Below are 27963 nucleotides of genomic sequence, written 5' to 3'. Positions count from 1 at the left end.
CATGTCCAAGATAAGCTACATACTAGAAATCCTGTAACAGGTAAGCATTATGATCAATAAGAATACATGTAGTGTAGTAGAAAAATATGCATAGACTATGGACAAGTTTGTAAAACATCAATGAAACTAGACTTCTTGGTAGTCAAGAAAATATAAATTAAAACAAAAATCTATTTCTGACTACAAAATTTAAACATTAAGGTAAGAATAAGTGCTGGTAACAAGATAAGAGCACAAGAATTCTCTCACTGCTGTTGAAAGTACAAACTTAACATATCACTTTGGAGAGAAATGTGCTATCTCAAGTTACAGAATATACACCTGAAATTCCATTTTTAGGTATAATTCAAGAATGCCTATCAAATCCTCATCAGGAAGAGTAATAAAGAATGTAGACTTGCAGCACTGTTCAAAATAGCAAAGAATAACTGAAACCTCCCATTAGTGGGAGGATTGGCAAATAAGTTAGTAAATAATTTTGATACTAAACAGCAGTTAAGTGAAAAAGCAAATTTAAAAAGATTATACAGTAGGATAGCACAACTAAAAATTTTTAAACCACTACATGTTATTTATGGATACAAACGTGGCAATGTATAACTGTAAACAGGAAGGACTCACAACAACTTCTGAATAGTAGGGTAACTCTAATGAGAGAAGGAGGAGAATGGCGCCAGGGAGGAGTACAAAAGAGTAGCATTTTTATTTCTTTAAAAATCAGAAGCAAATACGGCAAAATAGTGAAGAGGTACAAGGGCATTTTATATTATTTTTCTTTATACTTCAAATATTTTTAATAAATAAGAATTTTAATGGGCACATATGGTATAACAATCAAATAATAACATTAATTATTCACACTACAAAAATGTATCAAGTAATAACATTAATTATTTAAGCCACAGAAACACTTATATACATCAGAGCATGAGATAAATACGAATCTAAATAAATTTTAAAAATGGCAACTTACATTAGGGTTTTAAATTAGTAATTTTTTAATGGATTTTGAATCTCATGCAATTTTAAAATGTCCTTATGCTAAAATTTTAAGGGTTGCTCTCCTTTTTGTCAGAGTTGTCAATGCTCTCTAAATAAAACTAATTAATGTGATATTATGAATTTCAGTCTAATGCTGGAAAGCTCTTTCTTTAGCATATAAACAGTAACAAGCTTTACAGTTATACTTACAAGTCTTAAAGAAATTATTGAGTCCTAAGTATGAAGAGTAGTTATTTAATTATAACTACTTAATTACAGTGTTTCATCAAGAACTGATGCACTATTACTACTGTGAAAAACAATGCTCTATTATTCCCTTTTCTTTTCTACTTAGGCTTTGGGTCAGAAGCCAAGAAGAACAAATACTGGAAAGGTTACAAACGAAGTTTTATTATAAAACCATTTTTAAAGGAAAAGTGTATCTTTCACAGGGAAGTAAAATAATCCTTTGGGATTACTATGTCAGAGACAGACATAGAGACGATATTTTAAGACAGGGGCTAAGAAGAGGTAGTAGAATTTTTCTATCTGCATTTCACTTTGTCTCTCATCTCAAGGCTAGAAGATAAAAACATTACACAGAAAAAAACAGGGAACAACAGCGGGTAGAACGCTGCATCTACCGTTACAGCTCAGTAAATGTGCAACTCACAGTAGTATCCCACTCTCAGCTACAACCTTCTGACCACATTCGTACTAATCAATAATAATAGTCATGTTACCCAGTTTGTGGCAAGCAATAGTTTTATTTGACATAAGTTGCTTTTTGCCAACTAAACAATTGCAACACCGATGATTAGCTGATCTTTTAAATAGCCTATTAGATATGCTATTTCCAGTAAATGGAAGACTGCAATAAAATTATTTTACGTTCCAAACATCCACACTTTCATACTTCCGGCACAATTTCTAGTGGTAGTAGTACTGTGCAAAGAGCAGTTTTTCACCTACTTGTATACTTCAGTCTGTTACACTTAATTTTATTTACCACTAAAATCCTTAGCTTTCATTTCTGAAGGCTGAATATCAATTAGCTGCCCAAATCCCTTACTTATAGTGTAACTACAGCCAGTAAGAAAAGCAAAATTTGCTTACAAAATTGAAAGTCTCCTACAACACTTTTAAATGTTGGTTTTCCACCAATTTTAAGTTTCAGTAATATTTATTTCTTCCTTCTCAACAGAGGGATAAACTTCACTTTGCCTCACAAATGAAATAATCAAATTACTATTTCTCTCAAATTCCTACCCTCAGGAGACTCACTCAAACTGAGTAAAAAAGTCATTGACAAATTTACAATTCAAATTTCACTAATACATAGAAATAATTCTTCCCAAGCAAAAGGTCAGTGGCATGAATTTAATTTTCTAAATTTCATAATCCTTGATAAATAGAGGCACCTTAAAGTTCAGTTTACATTCTTTCAATACAGGATTTTAGAGCATGCTTCAAATAGCTTAAGATAAGCCATATTAATAGCTTAGTGCCATTTTTTTCATTAAAATAATCTACAAAAATCAGACTACTACTTATTTTGTTGTCATAACTAATAAATAAGTCTTAAAATATCTGTAGATGTAAATCAGCTCTGAATTCATTTTGCCTCACACTTGGGCTATTCTACAACAGATGAACAAACTCAATGGGTTTATAAGTTATAATACAGATGTGTGAACGTTTTCACAAATTTCAGTTCTATAATTTAGGGTATTTTTCACATTTATTTTTAAATTTACAAAGAGATTAAAGCATTAATATAAATATTCTCTCAAATATGTAATTTTTTTGTAAAAGAAAAAATCTGCAAACTTTACACTTATAAAGTAATCTAAATATAGATAAACCTGATTTTAGGATCACTACATTAACCAAAATAATTTTTCAGAGAAGGTCCTATTTAAAAGTAATGCTCACTGGCTTCCTCACATCAACACATTAAGATGGATCCAAAACCAATGCCTTTGCCTGATTTACTTCAGGGATGACTTCCAATGAAAAAAATCTCAGAAGAAGGTCTCACGACAGAGTGGACAAGTGGATTTGTTGCTAGATGTAAACCATTTATACTGAAAAAGAAAAGGTTTTAAATGTTAAGTTTGTAAAGCTGTCATCTCACTTGCATACATCTAAAGTAGCCTTCAACTGATACAGTGAAAGGGGAGAATTTTAAAAATTTTGCCTCCCTGTATGTCTCCAAAATCAACACAATGAATATTACTGATTCTTTCTATGTAGGCTCATGCACAAAACCACCAAGACATAAAAAAGAGCTCCTGTGAACAAGTGAACACAGGGGAACTTCCATTTCAATATAATGTTTAGAAAGAAAAGTGGCTCTGATGCCAAATAGCCTTAGTCTCAAATCTTATAGCCTCCTATATGATCTCAATCTCAGAGGTCCATGTATTTCTTCAGTGCTGACAGCTCTATTAGAAGCATCCTTTTATTAAAGCACTGTGATGCAACCAGTCTCAGTAAATTACTATCCTTTGTTTCATGTTAACTACCAGTAAGAGTCTAGCACACATTATTTTCTTTTCCTAAGTTAAATAACATGTACATACACATGCACACACACACATATACAAAATAAGTATCAGTAAATTAAATTCTCTTTAGACTTACCAAGCAGGCCGAATGGAACTTTTTCTTGCACGTTCTACAGGCTTTTTTAGGAAGAGAATAGTTGAAACCATGGATGACTGAAAAACAGATCATGCAATCTTCAACACCCTCAAAACGTTTGTCTACATTGTTTTTCCATAATGCTAAGCCTTCCATAATACTTCCATTCTGTCAGAGAGAGAGAGAGAGAGAGAGAGAGAGAGAGAGAGAGAGAGAGAGAATTACTATACACAGAAGACCATCAGAGTTACTTCTGTCCAATTTCACACATTTAAAAGCTGAATTACAATTCTGAAAGAAGCAAATCTGCTTGACTACATATGTGTTGGATTTTTTTAAATAACCTCTGAAGTTTTAGGAACATATATAATTTTCTTCCACTCAAGGCAGACTTTAAAGGCTTCTGAACCAATACTTCAGGTCTTAAATTCACAGCCGGGTGCTGGCTCATGCCTGTAATTCTCACTACTCAAGAGGCAGAGATCAGGAGGATCAAAGTTCGAAGCCAATCTGGGCAGACAGTTTGCGGGAGTCTATCTTGAAAAACACTTCACAAAAAAAAGGCTGATGAAGTGACTCAAGGTGTAGGCCCTGAGTTCAAACCCCAGTACTGATTTAAAAAAAAAAAAAAGTCTTATAAGTCTCAGTTTCTCTCATTAAGCCACATGGCTCATCTCTCCTAATTCTTAATTGAAAATGATGAAATTATCTTACCTTCTCAACTGATCTGTTCCAACTCCAAAACATTGGTAAGTGTACTTAAAATAATTTTCTTTACTATAGAATGCCTGAGATGTATCCCAATGTACAAACTGAACTAGAGGGGATTTATAATTTGTTTAAAGCTCAAAGGTTTTTCAGGGTACTAGAATTTTTCTACCCAAAGGAAAGCTGAAATATAAGAGTAAAAAGTAGCTCAGAAAGCATTTATTAATCTAATCTCTATCAGAAGACTTTCCTTAATTATCCAAACAATTTTTTGATGCCCAGTATTACCCTGCATTTTTTACACTGTCAATGAAATAGCCAATTCTCCTCAAATACCAGAAAACAAATTACAAAGTCTCAAAAATGAAAGCAGAGGTGGTAAGTTCAAGCCATTTGAGCATATATACTGTGTTTATCCAAGAATTTTAGATATATGTATTTCCATCTTAAGCAGAAGGGATATATTGTGTCAAAGTGCTCTTTCAAGTGGATCATGTCTCTAGTATGTAAGCAAAAACATACCTGGTGGGTGAGGTAAGTGCTTAACTGCAGCATCCAGTTCCTCCACTGCTGAACAGCCACCCCAACTCTTTTCCCACTTTCCACTGTTATTGAACCCAGCGGATAATTTGAAGGCAACTGTATTATAAGTTCAATGACTATGTCCTCAATCGTGTAAGTAGCCATTACTTCTCGAGTGGTAGCTCGAGCTTTAACCTATAACACAAGAAAGGTCATTTCTTTTTCTAAATTCCTTTCTGTCATTTAAAAACATTTTGATAGGTTGACTGTTAGCAGCAGGTAAACAAATTCATTTATCTAACAAGGCTTATTTAATAAGTAGATTTAAGACACTGGCATGCTGGGCAAAATAGTTCACAAGACCCTATCTCCAAAAAGACTCAACACAAAAAAGGCTAGTGGAGTGGCTCAAGTGGTAGAGGACTGCCTAGCAAGCATGATGCCTGGAGTTCAAATTCTAATACTGCCAAAAAAAAGACCCTGGCAGGTCTTATAGTGATTTTATGACATTAAGATTCAAATTTGTCTTAAAAGAAATATCCTAATAAAAAGTAAATTTTATTAGGTTTGTCACAAAGAATTTTTGAACAAGTGACACCCACATTACCCCACAGTATTAAATATTACTTCTATGTCCATGTCTGTTTCAATACAGAAGAATCAGAAAATATGGTAGGAAAACTTGTATAAATTCTGAATCAAGAATTACAATTTTATGATGATACTGACAATGACAGATATAACCAATATCCAAACCAGTTTTCTAGAAAAAGTTAAGACAATACTAACCGTCATGCCATTAAATAGTTGTGTACTTGTTTGCACAGAAGATATTTCTTGAAAAGAAAGAACACTGCTGACATACTTGCTTGTAAATCTATCCACGATATTGAAAACACGCTTCTCACTGCTATTCCACCACAGCCTAACCATGGCAGGCAAGTCTTTTAATGTCATGTGATAGACTGAACAGGCCAAGTGTGGAATATGATATGGAAGAGTTGATGTTTCTGAGGAAAAAACAAATTCTAGTTGGCAATATATACTTCTTACATAAAATAGCACTGTCAATGAAATAGCCAAAAACTGTTTTACTTAGAAAGTCATCCTTAATCACTCAACAGTGCTGTAGCTCATAAAACAAATAATGAAGAAACCTGAACTCTAGTGCATTAGCATCCTCCCACACGTTCAATATAAACCATAGAATGTAAAAGCAGGAAAAAAGTGAAAATCTCAACTGACACTGAATGATGTACCTAGAAATAACATCCTGTATTTCACAGGAAAGACTATAAAATGGAACACTCATATTTTGTAAAGGAAAAAAATTAAAGATTCTGTTTTGTTATAAATTATGAAAAGAAGTTTGGTCTTTACTTTCTCCAGAGCTCACTGAGCTGCTGTGCAAAAGTTCTAGAATAATCACCTCAATGTTTACAAAACACAATTCATCCTTGGATCTCTAAGATATTTAAAAAACTTCTATTCTTAGTAAAGCTAGATGCATGTACACCTATGCACTTAGCTAAAATGTGAGCTCTGGAGTAAAGGGTAAAATTTTACCCATCTTTGTTTCCCTAACAGAAAACTACATATTTACCTGCCTACAAAATGTTAGCACTTAACAACTTGTTTATAGAGTATAAGATAACAATCTCAACACACTAAGCTACAAAAATTTATTAAATTCTTTACCACCTTATCCATGAGATCTACTTACTTGCCCTATTTAGAGAAATTTGGAAAATCTTCCATTTTGATATTGTCATTAGCTGGATCTCACATTTGCAGTTATTCTGTACACCCCCATGGAGAAGTGTAGTACAACCAGTCTGAACTGAGTCTCCAGGAAAGGACACAAACATTTATCTCACTGACCTCTAATGCTCAGTTGGAGCTCCTCAGTAAAGAATGTTTTAGGGTCCTTATTTGAGACCTCAATAGCTGTTTCTCCATAGGTTGGATTTTCAGGCATAAGTCGGAACAGGTGATAGAGTAGTTTATTCAAACTCTTTGTCTTCCGAAGGTACATTGAATACAGAGCCCGAAGCTGGTGGAGAGCAAAGAATTTGTTAGTAAACTCAATTAAACTAAGACAATCAGCAGAAAATTCAAACTCTAATAAACTGTATAAGAACATAATTTAAAATGTATTAATCTTAACACACAGACTTACATGGAAGAAAGCTAGGGATGCAGCTCTGTGGTAGAATGCTTACTTATTAGCAAGGCCCTAGGTTAAGTGCTATAAAATATATGCCACATCCTTGCCTTCCAAATGTGCCAGGTGATGTATCACTGCTTCCTTTCCTCATAAACTAGAAGACATTCTTACTATCCCCTCCTTTATTATTACAAATATGCTTCTAACATCTTTCTCAAATTGTCTCCCTATTAATATGCTTACCTTGGGTTGGAGTTTCTATTTCAGCCAAAGAAATCTATTTGGCCATTCCCCACAGATGACTCACTCCTTTCTCCTCCCACAGCTTCCACACATTCCTTCCACTCTATAGTCCTTAATCTCACAAATTTTTGAGTAAAACTAATCCCATTTTCATGGTTAACCTCAACCTCTGTCGAATGCTTCAATATCCTTTTAGAACTGAAAGCTCAAGTGAGTAATCCACAATGTCTTGGGGTCTCTTCAGTTGTTTTATCAATCAAGAAATTTAATATTAAAACATGGATTTCTGGTTTCTCCTTTAAAAACAGGAAAATCTGGCACCAGTAGAAGCACCATAGGCATCATGTGATACTCATACTTTACAAGTCCTTCTGGTCTGTCAATAACATAGTCTGCATTTTTTCACATTTACTTTGTGGTGCTTTGGAATTTGCACCTGTTTTAACATGAATTCTTCTACTATGCCATACAGCTTATAGTACAAACACACCATTTTCTGAACACAATACTACTCAAATACAAGAATCAAGCTACAGGATTTGGAACATTCTTAAGATATGCCGAATAATGTACGTTTATAGTGGAGAAATCTAGGGTCACTACCTTTACTGAGTAATCAAGTTTAATATCACAAATAAAAGGGCAAACTGACATATACTTTCTGTGGTAATACCATGAGGACATGTCATAACTTGTGCAGTAAGTACTCCTACTGAAAACTGACCTGAATCTAAAGAGGAGAAAGCAAATAAATCTAAATTATGTGAAGGGTATAAAACAGCTGGCCAAAACAATAAGAAATAAATGAAAGGTAAGAGAATTATAAATTACAGAAACTCAAGTAATACGACAAACAAATGCAAACATCATTCTTGATTAAACACTTAATAGAAAGGAAAATAAAACAAGTGATTTTACCTAGGCAAGTAGTAAAATCTAAATATAAACTAGATAATATTAGTGCATTAAAATTAGGTTTCCTGGGCTGGCAGAGTTTAAGCAATAAAGTGCTTGCCTAGCAAGCATGAGGCCCTGAGTTCAAACCCCAATGCCACCAAAATAAATAAATAAATAAGGTTTCTTGAGTAGAATTATATTTTACTTATATAGACACATGTCCTTATTCTTAGGTGATAAATGAGTAAATACTTTGGCAAAGTATCCCGATGTCTGCAACATTCAAGTAGACAGGGGAAAAAAGTAAATATAGAGAAAACATAAGCAAACTGAGGAATACATTAAAATTTATAAATCTAGAAAGGTATACTACTTTTCACTAATTATTCTTTCAACTTCTCTGTACAATTTTTTTCAAAATAAAAAGTTGGAGAGAGAAAGGAAGATTAAAAAAAAAAAAAAAAAAAACCTCACCAGCTCTATCCATGGGCTTTTAAAAAACATCTTAGTATAACCCAGAAATCCCATTCTTAGGTACACAACACTAGAGAAATAGAAACTTGTTATAATCATTCACAGCAGCTTTATTTACAATAGGCCAAAGTGAAAACAACTTAGATGTCCAACAACAGATGAACAAAGTGCAGGATATCCACAGGATGGCAAATTTTTCAGACATAAAACGAATTTCAGTACTGATAATAACACTACACTGATGAGTGTTGAAAATATGCTGAGTGAAATAAACCAGATGCAAATGACCATATATATAAAGCAAACAGAATAGGCAAACCCATAGAGACAGAACACAGATTAGTGCTTGCCAGAAAATGTGCTGTAAGCAGAAATGAACCAAGTGTGGTGGTACATACGTATAATCCCAGCACCTGGGTGTCTGATACAGGAAGATGGACAGTTTGAGGCCACCCTGGGCTACATAACAAGATCCCATCTCCAACAAAACAAAAAACAAAAAATAAGGAAATGGGAAATGATTGCTAATAGGCACAGATTGGTTTTGAGGATGGTGGATGTCTTAAACAATGGAAATAGTTGTGTAACTCTACACTAAAAACACTAAACTGTATACTTTTTTCCAGAAGTTAAGACAATCCATGAATGATTTGGTACCAATTAAGATTTTTTTTAATTCTCAATTTATTTCAGGATTCATCTAATTAGTAGATTATTTTGGTTTATCTTGCACTACTCAATTCAAATTTCAGGCTCAATAATAAACGCTGCCATACATAACCCTTTGCCCCCATCCTGAAAATGATGGCACATAGCTATGTTCCTAATTTCTGAATATAAGATGACACAATTCTTGTACACTAGAAGCCTCAAACTGCTGAAACTTTTTAAGAGATCAACAATATTTTAAGAAATGAATATAAAAGTACAAGAAGGAGCTCTTGAAATACATCATCAGAAAATAAAACAAGCTTAAATCACAATGTAAGTGACAGGCCTACAGAGAAATAAAACCAATTTATTTAGCAACTAGATCACTGTTGCCTCTGCAATTTGATTTTCACTTCGAATATATAAATGCAAAGATGCAAACTGTTAGATTTGTGTCAAGGTCTGGGTATAAGCAGCAAAGAATTCTGAAAGATCAAGCCAGATGTGGTGGCTCTTAACTATAATCCCAGCACTCACAACGCAGAGGCAGGAGGATTGTAAATTTAAGACCAGTGTGCCCTACATAGAAAGAAAGAAAGAAAGAAAAGAGCAGATCTTTCCAGTTTCTTCCTGGACAATGAGGTCTTCCTTCTGAAACATGAGGAAACAGAGACATCTAGTGGCTGGGCAAAATAATTATATTTTCACCACTTAGAGATTAATACTTGGAATTACATAGGTAATCTTTCTCTGAATACTGACTGCTATATCAACTGAAAACTCTACAACATTCAGAAGTTGCCCTCCCTGAAATGCATAATCTACTAGGGTAGTATAAAATTAAATTATGTAAGTATTCCTTTCCTCAAAAAAAAGGACTGAGTGATTATACTCAAAAAAATTGATGCTACCATATTTCAGAGATTATGACTCTTGGGGGAAAAATGTGTATTTGGAGGAATGATGAAGTAGTAACAAACTAATAGCAGAATGTCTGAAGTTGTTTGGATAAGATTAGATTAAAATGGAAGGCATTTCTCCTTTGAGTCAAAAAGAGGTAAGAAAGGTGTTTAGAACAGTAACAGAAACATTTGGGACAGAAGTTGTCACTGGGTTTGATCCCTAGCATTGTTTTAAAAAAAAAAAAAGAAGAGAAAAGACACAAATTTATTTACCTGAGAAGAAGCAGCTTTGAAGAAAGTTAGTATTAATTTCCAAGTGAGGAGGTATCCCAGAACATAACAGAAGTCTTCACTCAGTGGCTTAATAGTAACTATCTGTCCAACAGGAATACACCCCAAGACATTTTCTAGTAAGTCCTCTTGAGTGGTAAGAACAGACATCAGTGCCACTGGTGGTGACCTAAAAATCAGTGATTACATGTCACAACTTTCTTCATAACTTGTCTATTAACACATTAACAGTATTTATGAACTTAGAGCATTCTAGAAAAACCTTTGTTTTCCAAAAACGTTTTAAAATGTTCCCCTTAATATTCAATTTGAACTCATTTCATGACTATAGAATATCAAAGACATGCTATAAAAATATGAACCTAGATGTTAGCACTGGAAGACACTTCTAGAAAACATCTATTTCAACTTTCTGTTCTATAAATAAAAGTCACACAGCCAGGGAAGCTAAATGATTTGTCCAAAAGCTAGTCAGGGAACTGTCTTACCAGGCCCTTGATCATCTTATAAAGGGAAAAAACAGGATTTAAGACTTCGTCTTTCTCACTACATCTTACATTCTATTTTAGTGCATACTCTCTACTCAGCACTATAAAAGATGTAATAATCATCATAATTTATCAAAAGGATAACCTTCTAATCATAAGACTATTATCTCCTCTCAGGAAATTTAACATTCACATTAATTCACAAGTTAATTTTCTTCTTTATTGTACTACTTAATCCATGAACACTTTCAGGTAAACTTACAAGATTCTTTCAAATTCTCCTCTTTATGATGCTCTAACTTTTATTGTCTCTCTTTTGCCTCGGTGGCCTTTTTACTTAGTTGTGGATTCCTTCTCCAAGCCCATAAACACAGGCCTGTAATTCTAGCTACTCTGGAGGCAAAGCTCATGAGGATCCAAGGACAGCCTAGGCAAAAAATCTGAGAGATCCGCATCTCATCCAATGGCTAGGCACAGTGGTGTGCACCTGTCATTCCATTTACATGGGAAAGCACAGATAGGATGATTGTGGTGTAGGCCAGCCTGGATATAAAGTGAGACCTCATCTCAAAAATAACACAAAAAGGGCTGGTGAAGTGGTCAAGTGGTAGCACTCCCACCTAGCAAATACAAGACCCTAGATTCTGCAGCCCCCCAAAAAAATACTTTGCACAAAGTGAGCACTCAATAGATATTTGAACTGATACATTCTTTCCACAGACAACATGTGGCCATGGAAAGTTTTACTGAACAATAGCAAACCTAAAATGTAATTTAGGATTAAGAGAAAATCTTTTGAGTAAGTGCCAGATTTCATTTATAGCCCACAAATAACTTTAAAAGGGACTGAATTCATAGCCTAATTTTACGACTTTTGTGTTGCTTCATGAAGTGGATTATGAGAATTTAGTAAGCCCAATTTTATGCATATATAAACTTACAAAGCTGGTTCTTCTTCTTCATCTCCATATGATTTTAGATTATCCTGATCATATTGTGGTAATTCAGGCATCAATCTGGAAGCAAGAATTCATTTATTACATCATTTTAAGAGCAGAATGATTAATAGACATTTTGTAAATAGTGTTATCTTAATGATTCTTTTCAAAAATAACTACCTAGAGCCAGGACTACCTCTAATACAAATTGTATAAGGATAAAAATGACTTAAAAATTCAAATAGTTTGGTATCCCTGTTACTAACATATACAGTCTGATCTCCTTTTCTTTCTGTTTCTGCAGCACTGGAGTTTGAACTCGGGGTCTTGTGCTTGCTAGGCAAGCACTCTACCACTTGAGCCATACCCCAACCTCTCCCTTTCATTTTTGATTTGACTTTTCTTTTTATTCGTTTATTCAGATGTGCATACATTGTTTGGGCCATTTCTCCCACCTACCCCCGCACTGTCCCCTCCCTCTGCCCCTCACCCCCCCTCAGCCCCCCCCCATGCCCCCCACCCCCACTCACTTCCAGGCAGAATCTGTTCTGCCCTTATCTCTAATTTTGTTGAAGAGAGCGTATAAATAATAATAAGAAAGACAAAGCATTTTTGCTAGTTGAGATAAGGATAGCTATACAGAGATTCCTAGCATTGCTTCCATGTACAAATGTGTTACATTCTAAGTTGATTCATCTCTAACTGATCTTTTCTCTACTTCCCGATCCCTTTCTCATATTGACCTCTGTCACTTTAAAGTTGCTGTTTTAGTTCCTCTGCAGTGAGGACATCAAATACTATCATGTTTTGGGTTTTTTACCTATCCCCATACCTCCTGTGTGTGCTCTCACCTTATCATGTGACACAATGATCTGACTTTTTTTAAATGGCTAAAGGCAAAAACTAAATTTATATATTCTGTTTTTTTAGATTGCTATAATAGTCATTCAACTGGAGATTTCTTACTTGTAGAGCATATGATAGACAGCAATTTGTACAGGTCTAGCTCTGAAAAGGAGTAATGGGGCCAATGTATTTAGCAAAGTCTGGAGATACTCTGGCAAGTTTGGTTTTTGGCCAGCATCCAATCTTTTGGGAAGTTTGTGACTCAAAAGCTGATCCTTTGAGATATATGTTAATGTTTCACACATGGGCTTCAGCATTGCATTCTGAAAGGATGTTTCAGACATATCTTTATTTTCTCCTGATAACAAAGAAAAGAAACATACATATTTCAAAAGAAAGTTAATGATATAGCTTGACTGATTCACAAATATCATTTAAGAAAGTGAAATGAAAAGTAGACATAAACCCTACAGAAATCTGAACTAGAAACATGAATTCATATATTCAGTTAATCTCAACTATTTGAATGACTATTACCACATCCTTTAAAAAAGAAAGCAAATGTCCAACAGAGAGGTTCTGTTCATGTAATTTATCCATATTACTTGAGTTACTGTTATTTTAATTTGTAGTGGTCTTGGGATACCATGCGTTTTGTGCTGTACCATAAAGCAACAGCATATGGGATGCTTCTGCGAAACCAAGCATTCCGTACTAGCTCTTTTCTTTCACTACACAGTATTATTTTATTTAAACATTACAAATTTTTGCCTTAAATTTTTCAACAAGTCATTTTCCATGAATCTCATTATTATGTATGCCCTTTTCTACTTGCCTGTAAAGGTCACCAAAAGAGGTAAAAACAAACTGTGGATGCCTTGGGAAAAAAATTCTTTCCATTCACTGATTAGATTTGCAGGAAGATTGCCAACAGTATCCTGAGTTGCTGAATCAAAAAAAGCACTTAGGTCACAGGCCAAGTCACAGCTGACACAGGCAAATAGTTGTATGAGTGGAACAGAAAACAGTGCCTGATTCTCATTTGTTGTCTAAAGAAATAGAAATGAAACAGGTAAGCATGTTTCTACAAGAACACTTCAAGTAAAGACAGTAATGAGAGGTCCCTCTTTCAGTTCTCTGAATTTAAAAATTAAAAACAAACAGTTGCAAAATGAAACAACTTTCTTCAAAACTAAATATTAGAAATAATAACTAGAAAACAATTTATTGTGAAATGTCCTTTTTAATTTCTAAATTATGAAAGGTATTATCATCTACTAAATTTACTCAATACAATATAGTAAGTACATATATCTGATCACCTTGATTCCCTACAAGTTTCTTATTAAGTTATTTTAAAATAAAGAAACAGATGGGGAAGGGGGAGTAAAGAAGAATGATGGAGGGAATCAATTAAACTATGATATACTGTAAGAACTCTTGTAAATGTTACAATGTACCCCCAGCACGATGATAATAATAATGATGATGATGATGATGATAAACTGAGAATAAAATGGGTTAAGCTTAAAATCCTAAGTCACACAGCTAAAATTCAGGCAAAGCAGAAATTCAGACCAATTCAATCCTGACTGTATTGGCTGTCCTGGAGCCCAGGAGTATTACACTTTTATTTACTTTGGGTCATAAAAAGAACACTAAATTCCCTCTACATGTGATTATCTTTCATGCATTACTCTGCCAATATTGACACGGTAGTTTTTTAAAAATACCTATATCCACAAGACCAAAAATCTTCTCATGAATAGATAAGCCTGAAAATACCTGTTGCAAATATTAAATTAAGCTAATGAAAACAAAATTTTAATACCAGTTAGGAGATTTGATGGCACTCATTAAACCCTATCAGTTCCTGGTCTGCCATATAATAACTAGTAGAATATCTATAAAATATTTTTAATATTATCAATGATAGTAACATTTATTGAATATCAGCACATCTTTTTGCATGGCTATTTTAGGCACTGGAGAAGAGAGTAGACATCAAAACAAAGTCCCTAGTCTTGTGGCATTTACATCTTTGATGAAATGCAAAGAAATAAAAGTTCCCAGAAGCAACAAGGACTTGAAGGGAAAAAAAATCAAGAATAGGAAACACTAACTGAGGGTGTGGGAAGTTATGAATAAGTAGAGCTGGCTTGGTCCACGTTCTATTGCTAACATAGCAGACTATGTAAGGTTTAAAGGAGGTTCATTTTGGCTCATGGTTCTTGAGGTCCAAGGTCAAGGAACGACGTATCTGGTGATGGCCTTCATGCTGGCAGAGTCCCAAGGCAGTGCAGAGCACTGCGTGATGAGACAGGAAGCATGTCTATAAAGTATTTTTAAATGTTTGTCTTAAACAGGAACTAATTACAATCATTATTTAAAGAAAAAAAATAACTAAATAGTAGTGGTTTACAGGCACAAAGACCCAACAGAGGTGACATATCAGCTTAATTTACCTCCAACCAAGCCAACATGGAACACATGATGAAGTCCCATTCACTCTCTGCCAAAGGAGATGAGCAGTATTTGAGAAACAGAGAAAGAAACCGGATTATTTCTATGTTTACACCCAGTACCTCTGGACTTGCTTCTGATAGATTACTGTGATAAAGACAAAAAGAAAGAAAGAAAAATCAAGAACTATTGAGGAATTTTTACTAACAGTTAATAAGAAATTTTTTTTTCTGGGGTTTGAACTCAAGGTTTTATGTTTGCAAAGCAGGTGCTCTACCACTTGAACACCTTCAGTCCATTTTACTCTGGTTATTTTGGAGATGGGGTCTCACATACTATTTGCCCAGGATATATTCAAACTGTGATCCTCCTGATCTCAGCTTCCCCAAGCAGCTAGGAATACAGACCTCAGACACTGGCACCCGGCTTAGAAAATACTCCATTTTCAATCATATACCATGACTGAAATATCTACCATGCTATTACTCTACAAAATTGTGACTATATACCATGCGTAACGCAGGTCCACATTTTATATGGTAGGGGAAATAAAGACAAAAGTATTACCTACCAACTGAAAAGAAAAATATCTTCATGCTCTTTCTTCCAAGATATTATAATTTTTAGTATACCATGTAATAGCTCTCCATCATCTATGCTTCGGGTTTGCAGACAGGAATTAAAAATGGCAAGATGTCCAAATCCTCCTAAAGTAAAATTCAATGTGAAAATTTTAAATTATAGTTCTACTATAAAAATATACTTCAAAAAGCCAAAAACCTTTGAGAAGTGCCCAAGTTTAAGAACACTAAAGAAAGTTTATGTAAGAGTTAACAAATGAATTTAACTCCACTTTTAGAAGTCTTACCAGATCTCAAAGTCCATCTTCTGGTGCATCCTAACAACCTCTGTCTCACAATCTTCCACCTCAAATGCCAGTCAAACTCAGTTATCTGCACCCTCCCATGAATCTACATACTGACAATGCTCTTCTCCAACTGCATTCACATGTAAAATAACAACCTCCAACACTTAGATGAAATATTTCTTTTTTGTGAAATTGCCATTGACACTTTTGAGAAGAAATTCCTTCCTTTCTGACATTCCCACAATAGCACATTGTTTTGCTACATCAGTTATACTATAACTTTACGTCTGTCGTCTCTAACATAGGAATTGCCATATAGCAGATGTTTGTGCTTATTAAATTAAAAACTAAATGATTAGAATGAAGACAGTTCAAAAAAGTTTCAAATACTACACAAGCTGTTCCCTTCTTTGTCTTTACATACTTAAGTAAGCATTGGTTGATTTGAGACATAGCTTTAAAAAAGCTATAGGTGGAGGGTTGGGGATAGAGCTCAGTGGTAGAGTGCTTGGCTAGCATGAGTGAGGCAAAAAAAATTATAGATGGAAAAGAAACATCAGAAAATATCGTGGATATAAATCTACACTTAAGGGAGGAGCATTTCTATACTACAAAATAACAGCCACTCTTCCAGAGACATTGACACTAGTGAGTGTCAACTTTTTTGGTAATAAAACTATACAGCAGGAACAAATTAGCTGTAATTCAGTTTATCTCTGCTATATGTGGTTTTACACAGTAACAAAAACTTCTTTCATCTCAAGCAGTTATTAATGAAATATTTATTACCAGGCAACTAACCATTAGTACCGCAAAGGTCTTCCTTAGTCCAGCCCAGAAGAGCAGGTATACATTGAGCACTGAATTCTTTCTTTTCTTCTTTTGACAAAAATGGACAGAGACTTTGAATAGTATGCAAATTACCTTCTGTTAGTGGAAAGAAACTGTTTAAAGAAAAATATGAATATTTATTCTATATGTGCAGTAATTTTACAAAATACTTCTTATTCTGTCTATTCAAAAGAACTAATAATTTCATTATATAAAATACTTGTACAGAGAAACAAAAGAAACCATGACAATTTCTGATTCTGGATAGTGAAATTACAAACACATTTTTTGCTTTTCTGAATATTTCTAATTTTTGAAATAAGCATATGTGTTATGATTTTTTTTTTAATAATACAAGTGGACCAGGAGTATAGCTCAGTGCTTGCTCAACATGCATGAGGCTCTGGGTTTGACTGAGGAAAAACAATGTATTATACTAGCAAAACATGATTATGTACTCTTAAAGAGTCAATTGAGCTGGTGGAGTGGCACAAGTTGTAAGAGCACCTGTCTAAGAAGCGTGAGGCCTTGAGTTCAAACACCAGGGCCAACCAAAAAAAAAAATTTTTTTTTTAATTACTTTCAAGAGTCAATTGATGAGTCAAGTACCAGTGGCTCACACCTGTAATCCTATATACTCAGAGGCAGAGATCAGGAGGATCACAGTTCAAAGCCAGGTTGTGCAAAAAGTTCTCAAGACCCTATCTAGAAAATACCCAACTCAAAAAACAGGGCTGGTGGATTTGCTAAAGTGGTAGAGCACCTGCCTGGCAAGCGTGAGACCCTGAGTTCAAGCCCCATACCACGAAAAAAGAGAGAGAGAAATTTTAAAGAGTACCAGCTGTGTGTCCTTTCTCTGAACTGATACTTATATATGTACATACATAGTTGGGTTTTTTTTGTTGTTGTTTAAATGGGATCAAGCTAAATTTACCATTCCAATTATTTGCCACTTACACATTTTGTAGATCTGTTTATATTAGAAGATATTAGGTATAAATTATTTTATTTTAAAGCTAAATAATGAAAACAAAGCATAACACTCTATACTATGGATTTTTATAATTTAACATAATTTCTCTATTATGGATACCTAAGTTCTTTCCCCAAAGTTTTTGCTCTTTAAAAAAAATAATGTCCTGGAGCAGATATTATTCTGAATATGTACCAATATCTCTTTAGGCTAGGTTCCTAGAAATGGAATGCAAACTCAAAAGATCTGAATGCATTATATTTTGATAATTTTTTTTGAGAAAGCATAATGAATTCATGCTTCCACTAAAAATGCACAAATGTGACTGCTTTCCTGCACACTTAATGAATATTTTAATTTATGACAATATGGTAGATAAAATGTGCTGCTTTTAATTTGTGCTTCTGCAATTATTAATAAGGCCATATTCCACAGTCCATGACTGAATTACCTTTGCTCATTTCATTTACAATCAAGTTCTTATCACGCTTTTCAATTTAGATGTTTTTACTGATCCATATAAACTATTTACCCACTACAGAAAATAATTAATTTGCAAATGTCTTTTTCCATTGTTTCATCCCTGAAATCATTTACTTTTGTCATGTTTTCATTTAAAAAATATTTTTAATTTTTGTGAAAAAATACACATAATATAAAACTTCTATTTGATCACTTTTAAATTCAGAGATTTCAAAAGTCTATTTACCTAGTTGTATAACTAATCTACATAACTTGTCTCATTTCACAGAACTGAAACTCCACTCACTAAGTAAGAATTCCCCATTACCCCTTCCAGCCCGACAACCCCAATTCTACTTCCTGTCCTGTAAATTTGACTACTCAGTTTCTGGACTCTTGGGTACTTGTCATTTTATGACTGACTGATTCACTCTCTATAATGTCCTCAAGGTTCATCCATATGGTAGCATGTCAGAATTTCTTTTCTGTTTAAAGCTGAATCATATCCCATACCTCATTTTTGTCTAACCATTCATCCACCGATGAGCACTTAGGTTGTAAGAAGTTTTCACTTTGATAAAATGAAATATTTAACTTTTTCTTTATGGATTCTAAATTCTGTGATTTAAGCTCTTGCCCATGTCAAGATTACACAGTCTAGACTGGCACCAGTGGCTCACACCTGTAATCCTAGCTCCTTGGGAATCTGACATCAGGAGAATCATAGTTTGAGGCCAGCCCAACAAAGAGTTCTCAAGACTCCATCTCCAAAGTAATCCGAGCAAAATGAACTGGAGGTGTGGCTCAAGAAGGAGAGGACCTGCTTTACAAGCATGAAACCGTGAGATGAAACTCCAGTCCTACCAAAAAAAGGATTATACACAGTCTCTTGTTGCCATTAATACTTTTATAAATCCATTCTTCACATTTATCTTTTATCTGAACTTTGTTTTTAATGTATAATATACATGTAAAGAGTCTCATTATATTTTTTACTACAAATCCAATTTTCCTGCCATCATTTAGTACTGATGCACTTCATTGATTTGAAATACTGCCTGTATCAAAACACACAAACACATACACATGACTGGCTTTGGGACTCTACATGTGAATCTACTGATTTTTTAATTCCACATGCTAATTGCTAGAATTTAATAACATACCTTATATTTAGTAGGGTCAATTCCCTTTCGCATATTTCTTTCAAAACTTTCCTTGCTACTCCTGAGCACTTTTTCCTTCAAAAGTATACTATGTTTAGAACATTTTATCAAATTTTTTAAAAAGTGTTGTTGAAAATAAGATTACAATAAAATCAGGTTGATACAACTATTTTTACAATTTATATTTTCATCTTCTTTAATGATCTTTTTATTTATTTATTTATTTGCAGTACCAAGGCTTGAACTCAGGGCCTACACCTTGAGCCACTCCACCAGCCCTTTTTTGTATTAGGTATTTTTGAAATGGGGTATTGTGAACTTACTTGCCCAGGCTGGCTTCAAACCACGATCTTCTTGATCTCTGCCTCCTGAGTAGCTAGGATTACAGGTGCGAGCCACTAGTGCCTGGCTTCTTTTATGATCTTTATTAAAGTTTTATACTTGTAATTTTGGTTAAATTTATGTCTGGGTATGTATAGCTTTGTAGCCATTGTGAATGAAAGCTCTACTCCCACTCCATTTCTAGATTGTTTATTACTGGTGAATAAAAAGCTATTGAATTTTCTAGTCAAGTATATATCCATCTAATTAGTAATTAGTTCTAATAACTCTTAGTTCTCTATTACTTCTGTAACCAGAAAAAAAATACAATAAAAAAGCCAAAATTACAACATAGACTTATCATTCAGCATTCCTCTTGATAAATCAGCACATTTAAAACGTTATCAGTAAATCTCAGCCAAATGCTAATTTGAATGCTGAGCCTCAACAGCACATCCAACCTCACAAAGTACTTCTCTGTTTTAACACATTTACTGTGTTCCAGAGAAGTAACTGTCCCTATTACTCTCAAATAGCTAATAAAGTGAAGGAAGAAGAGGCTATTTATTTAAACTAAGTATAAAATTCCATAAATGTCATAAAGTTAAAAATGTTTCCTTAAAAAAAAGGTGTGTTTACTTATTTCCTATATTTAATTTCCTCATTTTTTTAAACTTTATTTTCTTGATTTATTAGATTGTTCATTAATTGGGGATTGCTAAATTGAGCAATTACAATAAATTGTAAAATAAAAACGTTTTAATTGAGGATACCTTTCTTTTCTTTTATAATGTGGTTTTACTTCATCAGATGAAATGCTTCGGGAAAGGATCAATTTAGCAATAATGAGAGACCAAAGTGTGCCATTTTCCCTGGATCTAAAAAAGAAAAAACATTATATTGGATTGTGAAACTGTTCTTAATAAGATCTTTAAACTCTGACTGCTCAGATTCCTTGTCCAGAACTAAATGAACCACTTTATGAGGGCATCAATTCACCTAAAACTTTGTACCCAAGGAACCACCACTTATTACTCAACAAATTGGGAGTTTAGACTTTCAGTTGTTCTCTACAGCCACACCTGAGCTCTCATCCCAAGGCAATAATTCCAGTGCCCCTTGTGTCCCAAAAGAAGAGATGATCTTACAGATTAGTCATGAAGATCACATGCTACAACTGAGAAAAGGACATCTCCCAGAGGACAGATGGGCTGATTTAAGGTGAAGAACCAAGGAGTACAAACACCCACTGAGGAAAGTTGGGAGTGTCAAATATGTGATTGGGATTAGACAGGAGGCTTAAGTCCTCTGATACTACAAAACTTGCTCAAAATACTATAGACAACTGATAATTTTTAAGGAAAAAGTAATCTTAAAAAGCTAACCATCTGCCAGATGTGGTGGCTCATGCCTATAATCCCAGCTACTCAGGTAGCAGACAGGGAAGTCATAGTTCAAGGCCAGCCTAGGCAAAAAAGTTAGTGAGGCCCCCATCTCAACAAATCAGCCAGGCATACTAGCATACTACTGTACTCCCAACTATATGGGAGGCACAGATAGGAAAATTGAGGTCCAAGACCAACACTGGGCAAAAACATGAGACCCTTCGTGAATAGTAACTAATGCAAAAAGAGCCGGGCTTGTACTCATGTGGTACAGCACCCTCCTGCCAAGTGCAAGGCCCCAAGTTCAAACTGCAGTACCACAAAAAAAAAAAAAAAGAAAAAACGAAATATCTACCAAAATGTCCACAACAACTGTTTTCTTATCAACCTTCCTCATATAGGGAAGGCGATTCACATTTATGACATTAAGACACATCTACAGGTACAATTAAAGTACAAGTTGAATTTGAAAGCACTGTGGGAGGAAGTCACAGACAACAACTAAGACAATTTCTCCAGGCTTCCATTTTTATCATTGTCATCTGCCTCCTGAATAGGAAGTAGCTCTCATGAATAGGGAGTACTTAGATCATCTCCCAATAAAACATCAGCATAAAGTGGGTGTACCTGCCATAGAAAATAAAGCTATAAACAAGTAAAACAATTTTAAAAACAGAAACTGAAAGTGATTCTTACCTGTTAAATAACAGATGTAAAAGGTTAGAAGTATTACCAAGTGCACATAAGTTATCATAGGTAATGCTCATTTTTTGAAGCATTTCACAAAATCCAGTTAGAAAAATGGGTGGATTGTCTAGCTCTTCACACCACTGCAATGAATAGAGCAATTCTGCAACTAATAAAATGGATAGCACTGAATCATCAAATGTGCATGGTGACCAAACCCTCATATCACTTTCACTTCTCTGCCCCATTTTCTAAACTTGCTGTGCCCACTAATCTCAAAATATCACTCAACCAATTTTCAAATCTGCTGAGATGCTGAAGGATAATGAGGACCGAGATCAGTTGCCTGATATGCACAGTGGCACAGGCCTGTAGTCCCAGCTACTTAGGAGGCTGAGGCAAGAAGACTGAGAATTTGAGCGGCCTGGACAACTTAGTAAGACCTTTCTCGAAACAAAAAAATACCACCTTCTTTCCAAATCTTATTTGGTCTTTTTTCTGATTAGCTAGCTATTATTTTGGCACAACTAGCAAGTTGCATACAGGCAAAACAACTAAGGGATCCAAGATCTGATGTTGAGAACTTTGTGCCAATGTGATTTAGAAAAAAAAAAATGGAAGGCAGTATGAAACCGTAAGAAAGCATGGCCATCAGAAATAGATTGGTCTAGATAAAAATCTGTGTCTTTCTTGAGCTGAACATACACAGTTACCAATTGGGATACTATGACCTACCTCACAGGAGTGTTTTGAGATTAAATAAGCAAGTGTATATCACAAAACCTGGCAATCAAAGGAGTCTAATATGTAACACAGTCATAACTCCCTTTTATAAAACCATGTATAGACAGGATAGTCAGAAGCCTTGAGACCTGGCTCAAAAGCTAATCCTACCTTCACAAGTAACTCTCATCAAGCTAATAAAAACAATAATAGTATTTGACAGCACTGATAAGAAAACTAAATAGTATTGCCAGTTTGTAACCAGCAATTAACAAAAATAAAGTATTACTCTAATTCCCAGTTTTGTGTTTATAGACAGATTCACTCTAAGCGACATCAACTGTAGGTAGTCTTAGCTCCTTGTCCTTCACTAAATGTGTCTGGCTGACCAAAAGAGGTGTTTCAGCTTTCTTCCATAGAGCACACTAGTAACAGTGTTATAGCTGAGGGCTTGCAAGACTGACACAGGATTTGTGCAATTTAATAGCATCTTGTATGTTATACTTACAGTGCTAAGCCATGTCCTAGAAGAAGAAATTTGCTGAGGTCCTAACTGCTCTTGGGATTCAATATTTGAATCTCTATTTGTGAGGAAAACAATTAGAGCACTGTGCATTGAAAAGTGGAGGTTCACAAATCAAGAGAAAACTCAGAAACCATGACCAAAGCCTTACACCCAATTTTTTTTCTGAGGGAGGGGGAGTGTTGGGTGGGGGAAGGTGGGGGTAATGTGACAGAGATTTTGCTTAATCTGATGTTAGACCATCTTGAGTAATACAAAATTATGGTGTGATTTAGTCAGATTACAGCAAGACTTCAGCATTTCTACATCTAACTTGCAATTTAACACTTATCACTTAAATAACCTCAAGTTTCCTATCACTAAAACAGTTAATAGCAAGCTATATATTTTAAACTACAGTATAATCAAAGTTACCTAAAAGTTACATTTATTTGTACATTATGTCTATCTGGTTCATCATATGTACTTACTTATTTTCTCAAGCACATTATTATCTAGGACTATTTTCTTTTTCAGTGCCACTAAGATTATTTTGCTCAATAATGCTGAGGTACACAAATGGCTGGGAAGTGTCTTTGTATCTTGTTCCTGAAAATCTGTTTTGAAACACTCATAATTTAAACTCAATCTTCCCTCTAAAAGAGGTCTGTGTAACCACTGTAAAAAGAACACATAAATTATACACAATATCATTAGATATTCTAAATTATTTACTATCTATGCAGATGTAAAAAATGAACTTATTAGCATATGTAGTTTACTAGCAAAATAAACTAGAAACCAAGAGGTTTGGTTTTGAACTCTAAGAATTATCAACCTATCAACATGACAGAACCAGATCTTATTCACCTTTGTATGTAGAGTTTTATCATCAAACACCCAATATGAGAGTTCAGAGACATAAATGGAAAGCAGTATACTCATTTATTTTGTTTTCTTCCCTAGAAAATAAAAATACTCAATCCTGCATGAAACCCAAACTTCAGAATGAGATTTGCACCTCCAATCTCAAACACACCTGAATAGGAAGAGAATGTCTCATCTTTTCCCACTCGTTGCTGTTTGGCATTACACTTGCAATATAAACTTCCAAAAGACAAGTATCTTCACTTTCTAGAAAAGTATTTAGCAAATCCTCTACAGCAGACAAGAGAACCTGTAGACTGAAAATAAGGCAAAGAATGTAACCATTGGAGTTACACTGTGACTAGTTCAAACATTCTGGTACATGTTAAATACCTTATGAGAAACCTAAACAAAAAAAGATAAAAATAAAAATAGAGGTCAGTAATTCACCCCCTGGTCCTCTAGTTATACAGAGTCAAACTGGGAATTATCAGAATATAAGGGACCTACCTGACCAATTTCAAATTGGAAATTTCTGAACTATTGCTGCCTAATTCAATGAAAAGAGCACAATTATTTGACTTAACTCCTAAATCTCAGATACATTATCTGTTCTCACTTTCACTGTATGGATTTAGGAAGGATATGTGAAATAAAGCTGCAATTAAACACCTTCAAGCAGTGGCTACATGTTCCAAAAATAAATAACCAAAGCAATCAGAATGTGTGGTGTCCAGGAGAGTTTATGGTTAACAATCCATACTAGCCTTGGACACAGAACCGTACCACATTCACCTCATTGACTGACTCCAAATTAGAAGGAAGTCCACAGATAAAACAAATCATTCTTTGATGACAATTACATGAATGATCATTAGAACTACATGATCTTGAAAAAAATCTTTTTGTTTGGAGCTTCTCTTAGCATTTTTACATTAATAAGTGGCTTTTAATAGGCACACTAATCACGGAACCTTTCATTCTTTTATTTATTTATTTTGAGATAAGCTCTTGCTATGTAGCTCATAAATGCCTTGCACTGCATGTAGTCCTCCTGGTTCGGCTTCCCCAGCACTAGAATTATAGGTTTACACCACCATGTCTGGCATGGAATCTTGTTTAATGATGTTTAAGGACAATCATTAAACATAAAAGAGACACTGCAACTGAACACAAAAAAGTTACCTTGTGTTATCCAAAGATGAAGACTGAACTTGGTTCTTCAGCCACAGAGCAGACAAACGTAGGAAGGTACTCTGTTTATATGTACTGCCAGTTTGATGAACCAACAAACTTACACCAGAGAGCCAAGTATTTTTCAGTTTACAGATTAGAAAATCTAAAATCAAGATATCAACAGAAATTTGTAATCTCAATGCATTAATTCTATTTATTTAGCAGCACTGGGGTTTGGACTTGTGGCCTACACCTTGAGCCACTCCATCAGCCGTTTTTATTTGTGTGGTGGGTTTTTTTGAGTTTCAAGAACTATTTGCCCAAGATGGCTTCAAACTGCAATCCTCCTGATCTCTGACTTCTGAGAAGCTAGGATTACAGGCATGAACCACTGGCACCCAGTTTCTCACTGCATTCATTCTAATCAGTACAAAGTATCTGAAAACTCATTGCAGATCTGAGATCTTTAAGAAACCATTTTAAAAAGAAAACACAAAATTAAAATTTAATTGCCAAAGGGTTTACTACAGTACACATGCAATAATACAAGCTAGTTAGCGTCTTATCAATGTAAAATGATAAGATTTTAAAAGTTAATTACCATTTTCAAATAGAGAGGTTAGTATTAAAGAAAGAGTTGGAGGAGGAGGGTTCTCCCTCAACAGTATTTTTTATGTTCCTTTCAATAATAAACCTGAATTAACAAATATGACAATAATATAGTCCTTACAAGACAATCTCAATTTCATCTTGATATATACTAAGACTGAATGATTTTCACTATAATAGATATTATCTTCCTTTTATAAGTAAGGAAACTGAGGCATCAAAACATTAACAAGGGCTGGCAGCACAGCTCAAGTGGTAGAGCACCTGCATAGCAAGTACAAGGCCCTGAGTTCAAACCCCAGTACCACAAAAAGAGGAAATTATTAAAGCTACAGAGTAGAGGGGCACTAAGATTAAGATTTTTAAGTCCTCTATTATGGCCCCTTCCAAGGCTGTTTCTCTGATAGCAAGTAAGTACTTCAGACATAATGTCTGTATACATCTTTAACTCGGTTTCTAAAACTGAAAGTGTTAATGACTATAGCTACTTACTCAAAATGCTTTAAGCTTTCAGACACAGTATGATTCAATTAATAAAGCCCCTGTACTTACACTCACTATGAAGGTCAGAGCCGGATATTCCCAACAAAACATTTGAGCAGTAGGCTATTACCTGGCAAGTGTGTTTGTTCTTTGCTCTCAGCACATAACTGAAAGAGAGTTAACAATAAATCTTCAGATGATGGCATTAGCAAGCATCCTTTTGCTGAGCTGAAATAGTTATAGATCACATCACAGATAAAAGACACTGTTGAGTCACTATTTTCAACTTCTGACAATTTCTTTGTTTTGGATAAAGTTTCATGAAGCTTAACAATAATTCTTTCAACATATATTTCTCCAATCACGTAATCTAGAGAAAAAAAGTCCAAACAGATAAAAAATAAATATTAGTAATGTATTTTTAAGTAAATTAGTTTGGATCAGTAACCATGTAGATTTGTTTTTTGTTTGTTTGTAAGTTTGCTTTAAGATGCTTAAATATTAGAAAAAGAAAATTTTATCAACAAATCAATCCGTCTTCTGATACCTAAAAACTCACTAGTAATAAAAGCAGTTTTAAATCAAGTAAAAATCAGCAATGGTCTACAATGTTAAGAGTGGGCAGCTGTTGTATTCCAAACCTTTTAGATATAAAACAAAATTTTAAATATCTTTGAAGTCACAACATAAAGATTGTTATTTGGGGTGCTTATAAAATTAACATTATTTGAATGAGTAAGTCTTAATTATTCTCAATCAATAATATGCAAACTGAGCAGCATGGAATCCCCCCAAAAGTTGAAAATAAAAGCCAGATATTCCCTACCATTTTTAACATGTTGCGATAATACCAAACTTAGAAGAGTCCATCTTTCTAAGAAGTAAGATTCTGAAGATACTGTGGATTCCAATTCCTTGTTACAAAGACAATCTGCCAAGGTAACCAATTTCTCTCCAAGGACATTGCCTTTTAGCCAAGGAGTCACTAAAGCATGTTTAACTGAACTAGAACATGCCTAAAACCATAAAATTAAAATAGAGATTAGAAACAAGATCAAACTTGCACCATATTACCTTCTTTCATCATGACCCCACCCCAACTTTATCGCCCCCCTCCTCCTTCTCCTAAAGTTCTAGGAAGACTGGTGTCTTCCTTGTTCCCCACTGAGGCTGCTTATTTTCACTTCCATGTCCTCCCAAACATAAATATTCCCCCTCACTTTCACTTTTTAAAATTCCATCCATTGTTCAAAAATCATTACAAATCCCTCCTGCTTTACCAAGTCTCCCCCATCCACTCTAGCCCACAGTGATCACTGCTTTTCTCTGAATTTCTAAAGCACTTACTGGATTGTATTATTATTTAAATGTTTCATCTGTGTGTATCTTGTCTTTCCAATGAGATTGTAAATTCCTTGAAAGCAGAGACTGTCTTAAACTTCTTTGATACCTGCTATCAACACTGCAGATATGTTCAATGAATAATGAATGAACTTTGAAGATAGATTTATAAATGCTATAGATATTACATTTTTGTTCATTAATTTTTCCAAAATTAAAGAACAATTAATGTATAGGAATGGTAAATTACTTCAATATGAACAATGGGACTTATTTCCCCAAATTCTCTGAAACAGAGTTATTAGGACCAGTATCTGACAGCAACTTATTTATTTTCATGAGTGGGGAAGCA

The 27963-nt window shown here is 34.4% G+C and overlaps 1 protein-coding gene across 1 annotated transcript in view; it reads right to left on the bottom strand.

Annotated features, from left to right (window-relative positions):
* Window positions 1-2347: 2347 nt before the first annotated feature.
* Ltn1 (listerin E3 ubiquitin protein ligase 1) overlaps window positions 2348-27963 on the bottom strand; it is a 47250-nt gene continuing 21634 nt past the window's right edge. Inside the window, exons 12-30 of the mRNA XM_020152476.2 lie at window positions 27097-27286; window positions 26401-26640; window positions 25188-25341; window positions 24175-24319; window positions 23627-23813; window positions 21920-22079; window positions 20612-20716; window positions 16887-17029; window positions 15789-15924; window positions 15220-15364; window positions 13590-13803; window positions 12875-13112; window positions 11912-11986; window positions 10465-10651; window positions 6739-6910; window positions 5647-5867; window positions 4858-5052; window positions 3628-3795; window positions 2348-3068 (exon numbers count right to left, since the gene is read on the bottom strand). Of these exons, the coding sequence (XP_020008065.2) occupies window positions 3006-3068; window positions 3628-3795; window positions 4858-5052; window positions 5647-5867; window positions 6739-6910; window positions 10465-10651; window positions 11912-11986; window positions 12875-13112; window positions 13590-13803; window positions 15220-15364; window positions 15789-15924; window positions 16887-17029; window positions 20612-20716; window positions 21920-22079; window positions 23627-23813; window positions 24175-24319; window positions 25188-25341; window positions 26401-26640; window positions 27097-27286 (3138 nt within the window). The 3' untranslated portion in view covers window positions 2348-3005. The remainder of the gene's footprint in view (window positions 3069-3627; window positions 3796-4857; window positions 5053-5646; window positions 5868-6738; window positions 6911-10464; window positions 10652-11911; window positions 11987-12874; window positions 13113-13589; window positions 13804-15219; window positions 15365-15788; window positions 15925-16886; window positions 17030-20611; window positions 20717-21919; window positions 22080-23626; window positions 23814-24174; window positions 24320-25187; window positions 25342-26400; window positions 26641-27096; window positions 27287-27963) is intronic.

The sequence above is a fragment of the Castor canadensis genome, chromosome 5, assembly GCF_047511655.1.
Source record: "Castor canadensis chromosome 5, mCasCan1.hap1v2, whole genome shotgun sequence".
In the NCBI taxonomy this organism is placed as follows: Eukaryota; Metazoa; Chordata; class Mammalia; order Rodentia; family Castoridae; genus Castor; species Castor canadensis.
This window is presented reverse-complemented; position numbering and strand designations above follow the sequence as displayed.